This window comes from Geotrypetes seraphini, chromosome 2 (genome assembly GCF_902459505.1).
Source record: "Geotrypetes seraphini chromosome 2, aGeoSer1.1, whole genome shotgun sequence".
In the NCBI taxonomy this organism is placed as follows: domain Eukaryota; kingdom Metazoa; phylum Chordata; class Amphibia; order Gymnophiona; family Dermophiidae; genus Geotrypetes; species Geotrypetes seraphini.
Window position 1 is genome coordinate 157,948,514 of NC_047085.1, and position 13,962 is coordinate 157,962,475.

Sequence of the window (13,962 nt, forward strand, 5' to 3'; positions counted from 1 at the left end):
CACAACCCCAGGGTGCTGAGGCTGCAGCTTTAACCACTACACCAGCTTCTTTTCAGGCTATGATGAACATCAAGAAGTGACTAGTGCAAAGACAGAAAGCTTACAGTAATGACGGTCACACCTGGGAGGCAAGAAAATTGGCCATAGATAATTTACCTGTTACTTAGTGCCATAGTCCCATAGAAGTCTTGGCCAGTATTCAATTTGAATAGGAATTGATAGAATATCAAGGAAATCCAAATTAAGTAGATATAAAATATATTCAGGAGTCATTAGTTTGGATGTCTATAATTTGGATTCCTAAAATCTGAATTTAGACATGTATACAAATCTACACTTGCTCTGAGAGTGTAAATGTGTGCATGTACTCTGTGCATTTATATAGCTATTTTTATTCTTTCCAACTCAATGGAATGTCTTTATCTGTCTGTCTGGGAGCAAAATAACTCTCCAAAAAATTTAACAGAGATGAAACTTGGCATGAGGAAAAAAATAATAAAAAGACACAATGAGCTTGAATATGGGCCAATTTGGACAAAGTTCCAGAAAAATAAGAGTACTCCCCCCTTCCCAAATGTCTCAATGCATTTCTATGGGAGGAGTTCTAGCTCCTGTAGCATACAGACATTAACAGAATGGGATGGACCTTGGAATGTGGGGGGGGGGGGGGAAGGTAAAAAGACACAGTGAGTTCTAAAATGAGCCAGATTGGATGGACTGTAGGTTTCAGAGAAATGAGCCCTCCTAAAATGGCCCACTGCACTTCTATGGGAACAGGAGTTCCAGCTTCTGTAGCATAGAAACTTAAACAGAGTGAAAAGAAGCAGTTAGAGAACAGAGCAAGGCAGTTTAAAGGGTGGAATGACTAGCTGCTGCTTTCTTACCTCCGAGTCTGAGCTCTCCAGTTCAGCCAGGGTTGGTGCCTTCAGAAGTCTCTTCCGCTGGACTGTCACTTGGGTAATGTTGATGCCACTCACTTTAGCTTGTGATGGCAAAGCACCATTGGCAACCGAAGTTTCTGCTAATTTTCGTGGGGATTCTGGTGTTGATACATCTGACAAAGGACAAAACAGCATTAAACTACAAATGGCAACCACTGAAAGCCCTACAACACACATGGTCAAACTCCAGGTCTCAAAAGTCAGACAGGCCTGACACTCAGGATGCACACCGCAAACATTCTTGCAGTGACATATGTGTAGATAATGAGCCTGTTCTGAGTAAGGACACGCTGGTAACTAGTGCACTCCGAGCAGAACGAGGCCCTGCTCTAATCCAATGTTTCCCAAGTCGGTCCTGGAGTATTCCCTTACCAGTCAGACTTCCAGGATATTCATAATGAATATACAAGAGACCGATTTGCACACAGTCTCCATTCTATGCAAATGGCTTTCATGCATATTCATTTTGGGTATCCTGAAAACCTGGCTAGCAAGGGGGTACTCCATGACCGACTTGGGAAGCAATGCTCTAACCAAAGCTCTGCTCAATTTTCAAATGTTGCTTCTCTTATAAATAGAAAGACACCTCTGAAAACTCAAGTCCAGAGAAACCTTTCAAGTTAAGACACCAAAAAAGGAGACAAGCCTTAAAGGAGATTTACCATGATCTTGGAACTGCGACTGTGGAAGGTGGTCATTACAGCACAGTCAGAAAAATGTAATATATTTTTAAAGGTTTTATGTCACCATTCTGTATAAAATTTGAGTTGGCACAATTTACTATTCTATAATTACAGTGATAGATGCTTTTAATCTAATATAATAAAACGGTAAGCCACGCATGTGCACTCCCACTGCGTGCGTCCATTTTCCGTGAGATGTAGGGCACCTCAGGTAGGAGTGCGCATGCGCGCGAATCTCTCTGGCTGGTCGTCGGTGTCTTCTTCGCTCCTCTCCCCGGCACACCCAAACCCCCATTCAGCCTCCCATCTGGTCCTCCCTTCGGCTCCCTTAGTCCCTTGCCGCCGCTCCTCTTCTCTTCCCGCCCCGACAAACGTCCTTACTCCAGCAGGGGCAGCAGCACTCTAAACATGCTGCTTCGCAGCCTGCTACTGCCCTGATTTGCTCTGCCCGACTCTTACTACTAATGCCACTTGAAATACTATGAATGCATATTGTGTTGCTGTTCGTGAACTACCACAAGTGCAGTCAAGAGGCCACAAAAGTTCTCCTTTAAGGGATGTAACCACAATAGCCCAAAGCTGAGGAAAACTGCAAGGAAACGGAGCGATTCTTACAACACACTTGTACTGCATATATTGTTAGACTATTTAATTATGGGTCAGAGCACACACAGCTGAAAAGAACAGAGAGGATGAAACAAAACTATGCAATTTTAATGCTCTAGCATGAAAGGGATTCTGTGAACAGCTGCATAAAGTCACCAAGCAATTTATTAGATGTGGAGGAAGAGAAGAGTCTCCCACGCAGACAGATAATCAGACTCTAGTTCCCATTAGTACTTGGAAGAACTAGTTTTTATGGGAACACATTGGATGCTACAGGAGGGAGACCAAATGTATGAATAATTGCCATAATTCTTTAAAGGGCCCTTTTACTAAGCTGCATTAGGTGCTAATGTATGCCTAACGCTGCAAAATTAGCCTAATGCAGGACCTGCTAAAGCGTTCCACATTAGTTTTATCATTTGCATGCACTAAGGCCCGGATTCTCTAAACTGGCACCAATTTTTTAGGCACCCAAGCTGTGTAAAAAACGCCATAGAAACAAAGTTTTTAAATGAGTTTCAAGGTGCCTAAAAATGATGCCAGAATGGCCTTAGGCACTTTAGGCCACCTAATGCCACTGTAGATGTGGCTAAGGCTGGAAGTATAAACTAAACAGGATCGGCAAGTAATATGGAAAGAGGAGGACACCTCTTACCATAAACCCGAGAGAGAGGGGGAGGGAATGAATGAAAAAGTCTATTAATAACCCTGTTCCACTCAATAACCCTAGCAGTGAAAGAGACTTCCGGATCAGGGAACTATAATGCGTTTACAAGACCTTGGTAAGTATCCCCCGGGCTGACAACCCTAGTGAGGACTATTTAAAGCCCGAGTGAGTTCGCCCGACACATCACAATGTCTCTTCTTTTAAATAATAATGTGGAACAAAAATAAAAACAAAAAACAGTGAAAAAATGTGAGCAAATGTAAATAAAATTCATTTGTCTCCCTCAAAATTCAGTAACATACATCCAGTGAAAATGTCCCAGCACAATGAATATATATATAAAAAATCTGTATGCATGAAAGTTCAACACATGAAGAATTTAAACTTATCTGTGTTGAAAGAAAAATCCATGGTTTATCCAAGGAAAGTCCGTGGTTTGCCCGACAGAGCTCTGTTTTGCTGCCTTCTTCAGGAGCCGAACCCCCTCCAAGTGGTCTTTCATAACATTATACGCTCTCATCATCATAGTTCCCTGATCCGGAAGTCTCTTTCACTGCTAGGGTTATTGAGTGGAACAGGGTTATTAATAGACTTTTTCATTCATTCCCTCCCCCTCGAGTTTATGGTAAGAGGTGTCCTCCTCTTTCCATATTACTTGCCGATCCTGTTTAGTTTATATTTAAGTTTTCGGCAGCTTTAGGTTTTTTTGTTGTTTTAAAGCTGGAAGTGGCATTAGGCAGCATAAAGATCAAAGTAGATGTGATTTACAACAAAACCACTGGAAAACCCTGGCCTACATTTCCGGCACCTATCTTTGACGGAGGCTTGATTCTGTACCTGGCACCATCACGTGATTGGCATGTGATCGGCGGCCCGTTAGAGAATCTGGATCTAAGTGTGTGGTAATTATTTTTCAAAAGTTTTTTGAGGGGGCATGCCAGAAGTAAAGTGGGGGTTTCCTGTACTAACCACTTTGCACATCTACATTTTCATGCACTAACTGGTTAGCTCACATGGGAGTCCTTTTACTAAGGTGCGGTAGCTGATTTAGTGCATGATAAATGTTAACGCGTCCATTATATCCTATGGACGTGTTAGCATTTAGCGCGTGCTAAATCAGCTACTGCACCTTAGTAAAAGTACCCCATGGTAATTTTTTTTAAATGTCTGAGCAGTAATGGTAACATCAGCATGTAGACATTAATGAAAATAATAGAAAAAAGGCTTTTTAATGGCTGCAGTTTAAATGGTCTTAGCATGCGGGAAAGACCCATGTAAAGGGTATGCTAAGACCTATTCTTACTACAGCTTAGTAAAAGGATCCCCAAATTCCCACCAAGAATGATTCTTCATGTTTTCATCCCATTGGCTCAACAGGACAAATCACAACTAAAAAAACAAACAAACCCAAAAAGGAATCAAAAAGCCCACGACTGGCATTAAATGCCTGATTGTTCATGGCATCTTCTGGTTACTCCACCATAACACAAGAATGCAGGTCTCACAGATGTCCACATCGAAGAAAAAGTGGTAAGGCTTACAGGCTTGTTAAATGGGATGAGGCTGGTCAGAATTCAAAGGAGCTTTTGCATGTAAACAAACGGTCAAGGTAAAATGAAAAAAGAATTGACAAACACAGGTCAGATAGCAATCAAGTGGCTCTGCTGAATTTATGTCTTGTAGAGATATACATCATACACCAACTGTTCTGCTTCAAGGTCAACAAGAAGCGAACCAGGGCCCACAGAATCTTTCATTACTGCTAAAATATATCTATGAGCAGAGAGAGATATCTTTCCCTTCCTCAAATTTTTGGGATAGAGGCAAGTTTTTATTAAAATTTGATATAATCGCTTATTTTGTTTTACTAAGCAAACTACATTAATAATAAAAGTCATTAAAACATACAAAAAAAGAAAGCAAACTCCCACATACTATTACAATAGTAAGAACTTAATATAAAATAGACATACAAACCAACTAATACAAAAGGGTAGAGGGTGGAACTACAATTTGGTTTTTTAAAGTTTAAAAGAGTAACATATATAGAAAGTAGGATAGGGTAGGGGTATGAAAGAAAATTAAAAAGAAACAGGAAGGTTTAGGAGGAGAGAAAAGAAAGGAGAAATGAACGGGAAAGAATAGAAGTGCTGGATGCCCTTTTTTTTTTCCACTGAAAGACCATTGTGAGGATGGTTTTGAAATCCTCTCCATGAAGCCTTATTTTGTGCTGTGGACTCAGTATATTATGGTTGCATTCCGCAACCTCAGTTTTTCTGAAAAAAGTTGCCTTCTATGGGCTTTAGTTTTGTCTGGTTTCAGTGACAGCAGAAAAAAATGTGAGATTATCTGTTACTTCACTTACAAGTCATATCATCTTTCACGGTACGCAAAAGACTGCTCAGATTTATGAAAGTTACCAATGACAAACTACTTGCTTTATATGGAATCCTGGAGAAGTTCAGAGTTTGCGTGAATTTTTTTCTGTGAATAAATTCACTGAGAGTCAGCACTTGCAAACATCACAGCGATTTCACAAGGACAAAATCTAATTTAGCAGCCACTTCTATTGTAAAGAGCATGGGTGGGATGGGGATGGAATGGGGAGAGAAGAATAAAACCCTAAAATGACAAAACACACTCATCAGGCTTTAGACACCAGATTGCTTGAGTAGCTGTGCAGAGAAGCTTGCATACTGTACCACACATGGGTATTAGCAAAATGAACTGCCTGTTAGTCAACAAATGATATGTTTGGTTAAGAGAACAAAGAAGTCCTCAAAGATTAACTGAATTGTCAATCAACAGCTGTTGGATGACCACCGGCAGAGTTTCAGGGCAGAGTTGGAACTATTTGGGCATCTAAACCACTCCAGAGGTCGCAGACGTTTTACAGGATTCAGGGAAAAGAAGGTCAATAGAGAGCTGGGGGTTCATTATTCCATTAAAAGGACCCTTTGTGCTCTTTAGAATGAGAGGAGTCTTCCTTTGCTATGTTTTAATATTGTACACCAACAGGGAGAATTTCAATCTAGTAGATCTTGGGATTATGCTAGGTGAACAAGCTCATTTTAAGTAAAAGCAATACAACAAAAATATCCACTTTCATTATATTTGGATCCAGTTTCAATTCATGCTGCTGCCTTTTTGTATATTTGCTTATATAAAAGTAATTAAAATATCTCAGGGGCCCTTTTACTAAAGCTTAGCACGCGCTAAATGTCACGTGGCCCATAAGAATAAATTAGGAGAAGCAGCATTTAACACGTGCTAATATCTATTAACGCACGCTAAGCTTTAGCAAAAGAGCTCCTTAGTCATTTCTTGAAAAACAGAGAAGGGGAAAAATAAAAAACCACAAGAACAAGAGAAAGAAAAGCAAATTACCAAAACACTGGAAAATTCACATGACTTGAAAAGGGACATTTAGCAAATGGATGAAGAAACTGAGAGTCTTCCAGCAGTCAGTCAATGAGATCAGAGATCAGGTTAATGAATTTTAAAAGTAATTGGTAATTTCACTGACTAATTTATGCCTTTTTCTGGAAATTAAATCACCTAAGCCCATATAGTTTGCTCAAGAGACTTGCAGGACAAATCCGACTCTTGGAAACTCGAACAGAAGTCATGAAACTCCCTCATTAAAGATAATCAAGACCGTATAATATCCCATGGCTTACTGAGACACTGCCGTACCCCTCATTTATGGTAGTAAGTAGGGCTGTACTGAATATTCATATTCAGTGCCCCGAATACATTATTCATACTCAGCTGAATAGTGATTTAAATTAGAATACAACTAATCCAAGGCTATACTGTGTTAAATCCTACTGAAATAAACACGATCTCTGATTTCATGTTGCTTCTTTTATAATTTGTTATGTGAAAGCTCAATGCCCATTATTCAAATTCAACTGAATACCACAGATGGGCTCTAGTAGTAAGTTCAAGAAAAGCAGAAGAAAATCCAAGTGTACGTAGTTCCCAATTACAGTAAGTGTGCGTATGAGAGGTTTCCCGACTTGCACACTGGATTCAATACTCTGCTTCTGTGGTTGGTTTGGTTGCCTGCAAAGCCTGACTTGCAAACATTCACAGTGCAAGAAGACAACATATGTTTCTGCTGGCCAAGATGACAAAAAGCAAAGATACTTAGCTGTAGCAGGAGTTCTCCAAGGACAGACAGGCATATATTTTCACATGTGGGCGATGTCATCCACAGAACCCAGTATGGACAATACCAAGCGCACTCTCATTACATCTTTAGGTAATGCCCATACCGCGAGTATGCAGGTGCCTTCAGTCAGCTTGCGGGACCTGCAGTTTTGTAAAAGGGGGAGGGGGTATACCAGAAAGGCACCAAAACAAAAGTTTGACGCATTGAGGAGAGACTGAAAAAAATACAGCTTCTCAGATACATGGAAAACTTAGAACTGTCAGTTCAACGCACCGATGTTGGGAGGGAAGGCACCTGCATGTGCATGATGTGGGCACTGCCTAAAGATTTAAGGTGACAGTGCACTTGGCAGTGTCTACACAGGGTTCCATGGATAATGTCACCAACATGTGAGAATATACTGTATGTCTGCTTGTCATCAGAGAATAAATATTACAATACATAGCAGTGCCAGAAGATCATCCACCACTTAATAAAAAGATCATGATGAAAAATTTATTTTAACTTCATTAACCCAGAAGTCTATGTCATTTTTCATCACAATGGAACTCCTTGCTAGTCGCTAGCAGAAGACATTCCAGTGTCCCTAGATAAAATGGACAGTTTCCCAATTTAATCTGGCAAGTTCTATTAGGCCCACACGAAGAATACATCTGTTCACCTGCCACTACAAAAGATTCCTGCCCAGAACCCTCGCCTTCCAGGCAGGCAAATGGAACGATTGACTGAGTAACGTAATCACGCACTCCTCAACCTATCTCAGTTTTAGAAAATTGATAAAAACGAGTTTGCTCAATCGATTTGTAAACTAAGAATTTTATAGCACTGCAAATTCAACCATTAACCTTAAGAACTATATAGCTTTCTACTTCTTTCATTATATAAGATTGTATAGATGCCTTTGAATTGTTGACCTCTTCGCTGATTATCCAGCGCTTCTTGTTATAAACCGCCTCAAACTTTTCATGGCTTTGGCGGTATATAAAAATAAATTTATTATTATTATTATTATGGGGCAACATCCATGACCTACATTCAATCTGCTGCATCTTGAGTCTCATTTTAACTACTGAAGTAAGCAAACTTGGAGGGTTCAGGTTCTTTAATACAAAGGGCCAATTTGTTAAGTGTGGCTTCTTAGATGTATAACCCAGTTCAAAGAAAACCAAAAAAATTCTGTGGAGTGACGATGTTCCCAAATGGACTTTATTTGAAAGTATCAAAGTTCCAAAGGTACACTAAAATCATCCTCGTAAAATAATTCCATCCACATAAAAGTAAATCATCCACATAAGAGCCCTAAAGGACCTAGTCCGCTAGGGATACAGGACCCAACACGGTCCGCGTTTTGACAAAAACCCAGTTCTACAGAGAATAATGATGCAGGAATTGAGACATCCAGATTGGGATGTTCTGCAACAGATCCTATTGTAAAATACTATAAGGATGTGCAAGTATGCATGCATTTGCCAGCTTATCCAATGGGAGCATCAATTTTAAAAAGCTACACATAGGGAAATGAGTCCCGATATCCCCCAAATTATAACTACCACGTACATGATATTAGGTTCCACATTAGGAGACACCACTGAGGAAAAGGATTTAGGCATCATCATGGAAAATACATTGAAATCTTCTGCTCAATGTACAACAATGGCCAAAAAAATCAAACAGAATATTAGAAATTAATAGGAAAGGAACAGAGAATAAAATAAAGACTATCATAATATGATAAAGAATATCTATATTGCTCCTTGGTGAGACTGTGTCTTGAGCATTATGTGCAATTCTGGTTGCCGCATCTCTAAAAAGATATAGTGGAACTGGAAACTACAGAAAAGGGAGAGAAAAACAATTAAGGGCATTAATAAAAATAATAACTTTATTTTTATATACCGCAATACCACAAACAGTTCAGAGCGGTTTACAGAGGAAGAGACTGTATACAGACAGCGATATTACTTTTGAAAACTTTTGAAATTACGTTAGCATGTTAAGCTTAATCAAATTTATCTGGAAGTGATTTAGATATACATCAAGACAGAAGTGGGGTCAGAGATATTTATCAAAGAGATAAGTTTTGATTGACTTAGTTTGATAAGAATGTGCATTTGAAATTAAGTTGGTTAAACATTTATTCCATTTGCCTGCTTGGAATAATAATGTTCTATCAAGGAATTTCTTGTAGATGCAGCCCTTCAAGGGTGAAAAAGCGAACAAGTAAGCACTACGTATAGAATAACTCTCATATGAGAAAAGGCTAAAGAGGTTAGAGCTCTTCAGCTTCAGAACAAGACAGCTAAGAGGAGATATGATAGAAGTTTATAACATCCTGAATGGAGTGGAATGGGTAAATGTGAATTGATTACAGCAAGAATAAGCAGTGGCTTTCCCCAGGTCTACCTTAATGAAGGTTTATTGACTTTTCCTCTGAGTTTGTTCAGCTATGCTAACGATATTACAATAGTCATCCCATGTTGTAAAACGCTATCCAACTGTACTCAACTTATTGAGTCTGCTAAACACTAGAGAATGACACGGGGGAAAAATCTGTCCCCGTCACCGCCCCGTCCCCGGCGGTTTTAACCAAATTTAAAGTCCAAATTACTATTAATTAATTCAAATAAGTGCATTTAAGATATAAAATGCCAAAAAAACCTTTAAGGGGTTGTCCGAGTTAGGTAAAAAAATATAGCACTGTAAATCTGATAGTCAGCAATATATACATAAGCTAAGCAAGTTTTAGGGGAAAAAATTCTATTTCCTCATTTCCCTAATTCTCTTCTGGCCCTTTGTTGTTATTTGCAGGTAAACAATCTGTGCCCCTCCCCCCTGAAAAGGGGGCGAATACAAATGCTGCTCTGAGTGACATGTCTGACTACTAGGATACTCAGCAGCATGCTGTATGTGTAAGCCGCAGCCCTGAGTCTGTGCTTTTAATGGTAGAAGGGGTTAATATTTCCAGAGGAATCCAGTGGGAGGGAGACTCGGGGCAGATAGCAGCAGCTCCAGTCAGTGCAGGGGGGCGTGGCCAGCACTGTGACGACTCGTATAAAAACAAAGAGCTGCTCTCTCCTGCAGTCCACACTTGTGCACAAATCATCATCAGGTTCTTGGTTCTAGGTTATTCACACTTTTATCGCAGTTCATGTTAGCTCGTCATTCTTCAACCGTTATGTTATGGCTCCGCGAAAGTGTATTAATTCGCCAGACACTTTCTGTTTCATCTGTGGTGAAAATACAGTGTTGAAGCAACAGCAGAATATTACAGACTTTGTGAAAAAAGTATACTTCGCATGCTTTGGACTAAAAATTGGAGATCAAGATAAAGTTTGGGGTGCCTCATAAAGTGTGCAAACGGTGTGTTGAGGACCTCTGAAACTGGTTCAAAGGTAAGAAAAAATATTTCCGTTATGGGATTCCTATGGTATGGCGAGAGCAAAAGAACCTTAGTGACGACTGTTACTTTTGTTCATGCGATGTGAAAGGGTTTAATTCCAAATGGAAGCATTCCATTTTATATCCCAATCTTTACTCAGCAATTCGTCCCATCCCCCTTGGCACAGATATACCAGTACTCAAGTCCCCTGCTACCTTGGAAGAGATACCTAGCTCCGATGAAGGTGAAGTCATACCTGAACCAGATGAATCAAGTTCTTACTTTGAAGATGATACAAGACCAAAATAGTTTTCTCGGGAGGAGATGAATGATTTGGTAAGAGACTTGAATCTTTCCAAAGATGCCGCCGAGTTACTCAGATCAAGGCTGAAAAGCAGGAATTTATTGTTGCCAGGAGTGTCATCTTCATGGTTCAATTAATTGATCTTATATCAAGTTTTACTTCCAAAGATATTATAAAAATATTACTCTTCAACCAATGTTATTTATATCAATTTAAGACATTTGTATGGACCTTCTGTTTGTAACTAGGCACCACACTGCCGGTTACTTTATTCTGCATCAGTCCAGATTTAATAACTTCATTGACTTTATTTCATTCTGTATTTTTTCTTTTCTTTCATGTATTTGGATTTTTTTAAAAACGATGTATCAATTGGTTTTTTTATATATAACTCAAGCCTAATAGTTTTCATATTCCTATTAGCGCTTTGATTATAGGGAACCCGTCACTTATCTTAACAGTAGACAGTTCCTCCTGCACCTCCCCCAACATGCATGTATGAACTCAATGAGCGTCGGGAGTGGTGCAGGCCATTCAGCGCGGCTCCCCACATTAGAAACTGCTGTCACAGTTTCGTAAAAGGAGGCCTAAGTTTCAACTTAGATATCAATATAAATGTGTTGTTCAATTAGAGAATACTATGTACATCATCTTTGAGTCATCTCAACTGAGAGTTTTCCTGGAGTAAAGGGAATCCAGCCATGGATACATAATGGTCTTCTTAGGAGTTGGGCTTTAGGTATGGTGATGGTTGTATTCTCTTTTTCTTCTCTTCTCTGGTTTGTGATTCTTGGTTCTCCCTCATTTGTGGTCTGATTATCATACATTTCTAAATGTTTTCTTTTGGATATGGTTTCCTTATGTTTTCATTTCATACTTTGTTTTGATGTATATTTTGAAATGCAAATTTAAAAATAGTTGTTTTAGAGCAGTGGTTCCCAAACCTCTCCTGGAGGTTCCTCAGGTTTTTCAGGATACTCACCATGAATATTCATGAAACAGATTTGCATGCATATTTCTCTCATGTATATCCATTGTAGAAATCCTGAAAACCTGACTGAAAGGGGTTCTCCAGGACAGGCTTGGGAGCCACTGCATTAGGGTATGCTGCTCTGTTTTCGGAGAAATGGTATACAGCTACAGCAATAAGTTACTTTTTTCAACCGCACACTCCAGCTTCTGCTAGCATATCTAGCTGTAACCTAGACTAACGGAGCTTCAATATACTGGTACTTCTCTCAAGGGCCAAAACGATAATTCTGTCTGGCCAGTTAACAAGAATATTTGCCCTCTCCTATAGATCTGGCACCTATTGTATGCCCTCTAACTGAATTCTAAAAAAGTTGTGTTTTCTTTTTGCACTAGGTTTCCACTTCTTGGTAAACTGGACCATGATATAATAAGTCTTCATTAAACAGCTATCTGGCATTATTCCACTCATTTTATAACTTCCTCCCACCTCCTGTCTTGTCTAGTCCAGGTACTGCAGTAACAATCATCTGCCAGAGGCTACATACCATGGAATATTTTGGACTCTCATGTTATGTGCATCCATAATCTGGCCAGTAGGTGCTACTGTTGAACAATGGCAAAACTGCCTCCTCAATTCCTGAAGCAGAGTCTGGGTATTTGACAAATCATTGCTTTTTTTTGTTGACAATTCTAGTTTTGCCATATCTTGTCAAGTATTAATATTTAGGTCTGTTTCTGTAACTAACTTTCTGCTTTTTTTTTTTTTAACCTCGACTTTTCTGCCATCTCTCTGAAATCTAGCTGAATCTCTGTTTTTTTTCTTCTGATCATCAAGGAATAGAAGCCCATTGAGTTTCTTCATCACATAAGCTTTCACACGCACATAGATGGATGAGGGTTTGCAAAAGCTACAAGAACCACGTCAGGCGCTGAAGCAACTTTTTACCTGACAGATCAAAACTGTGAGACATACTAAGCGGCCGCATTACTGGAAAATAAACAACAACAAAATTGTTAGGCAGGAGAATAGAAAGAAAAAAAAAAGAGAAATGTGTTCAGACAGTTAAGATTAGGTAGTTCAGTGGAAATGGAGCAAAGCTGAAACCTATGCCCTTACAAAAATGTTAAGTTTAACTACTGAAATGATTTTGCTAGGAAATGCAGTAGAGTGAAAGTAGAATAAAACAATCATAATTATCATGGCACCATTTTCTGTACTCAACAACAACACAAAGATTTTAACATTTACAAACAGTTAAACAAACAATTCAAAGATAACACTGCTTGCTTTCTGGAAACCAATCACAACATTGCACAGCATACAGTTGCTAAAAGCTACTTAAAACTGCCTCAGTGAAGAAAAAATTGTAGATATTTCTTTATAGTGATATAAGTGCGTGTGAACCAAAAAAAGGGGCCGGAAATGAAGAACGGTACAAAGTATTTTTGTGATTGATTAGAAATATGTGCCCAACTCTACACTATTCACTCATTCAAGCACTGCATGTTAGTGAAGTTATGCAAGTTAATGATTGCTAAATACAGTATAAAAATAGTGTTAAAGTTTAAATTGGAAGGTTATGGAAGGGAGCAGGCCTTGAAAGCCTTTTAGTAGTTTCTTTGGAGCCCAACAAAAGTTGAAAGAGTCAGAATTCCTAAAGAAAGTGTGGCAAAATTTTAAAAAAGGAAACGAGGATGGCTTCTTAAAATTTTGTGATGGCCATTCTGGTTATCATTTGAACTAACAAGGTTTTCTCCTTCCACCAGGCTGTAAGGAATTATTCAAAATGTGTAGCTGTAAAGATTTATATGCACAACTGTTCCCTTACAAAAACGAATTGCTTTGGAGTTAGCATGGTTGTTTGCTTCCTGAGTCGGCCAAGGTTGAAGTTCCGGCAGAAGCAGTGTTCACATGCCTAGGACTGGAATGGGGGTGAGGCGAAGAAAGCTATAGTCATTGCACAATAGAGACACCTACAAAAGTCTTATTTAGGCTCCTGATCAGTGGAAAAGCGAGGATTTCTGGCATCTGGAGGCTGTTTATATTTACTTCTACCCTCCCCCCACCACAGTCACTCAATTCCAGTTGGGAGCACAATGGACCCAGTGCTTCTCCAATTCATTCTTGCTCCCCATGTATTCACAGCCCAGATCAATTATTTGGCCCATATGGTGCGACATAGTTCACGGTTCAAGCTTTGAAAAAGACAGAAGAACTGAGAGCAGAAAAAGC

General features: G+C 39.3%; 1 protein-coding gene across 3 annotated transcripts in view; it reads right to left on the reverse strand.

Moving 5' to 3' along the window:
• SPIRE1 (spire type actin nucleation factor 1) overlaps positions 1-13,962 on the reverse strand; it is a 297,110-nt gene that overhangs the window by 69,697 nt on the left and 213,451 nt on the right. For all 3 annotated transcript variants that reach the window (XM_033934118.1, XM_033934119.1, XM_033934117.1), the window contains exon 9: positions 885-1,054. In XM_033934118.1, the coding sequence (XP_033790009.1) occupies positions 885-1,054 (170 nt within the window). The remainder of the gene's footprint in view (positions 1-884; positions 1,055-13,962) is intronic.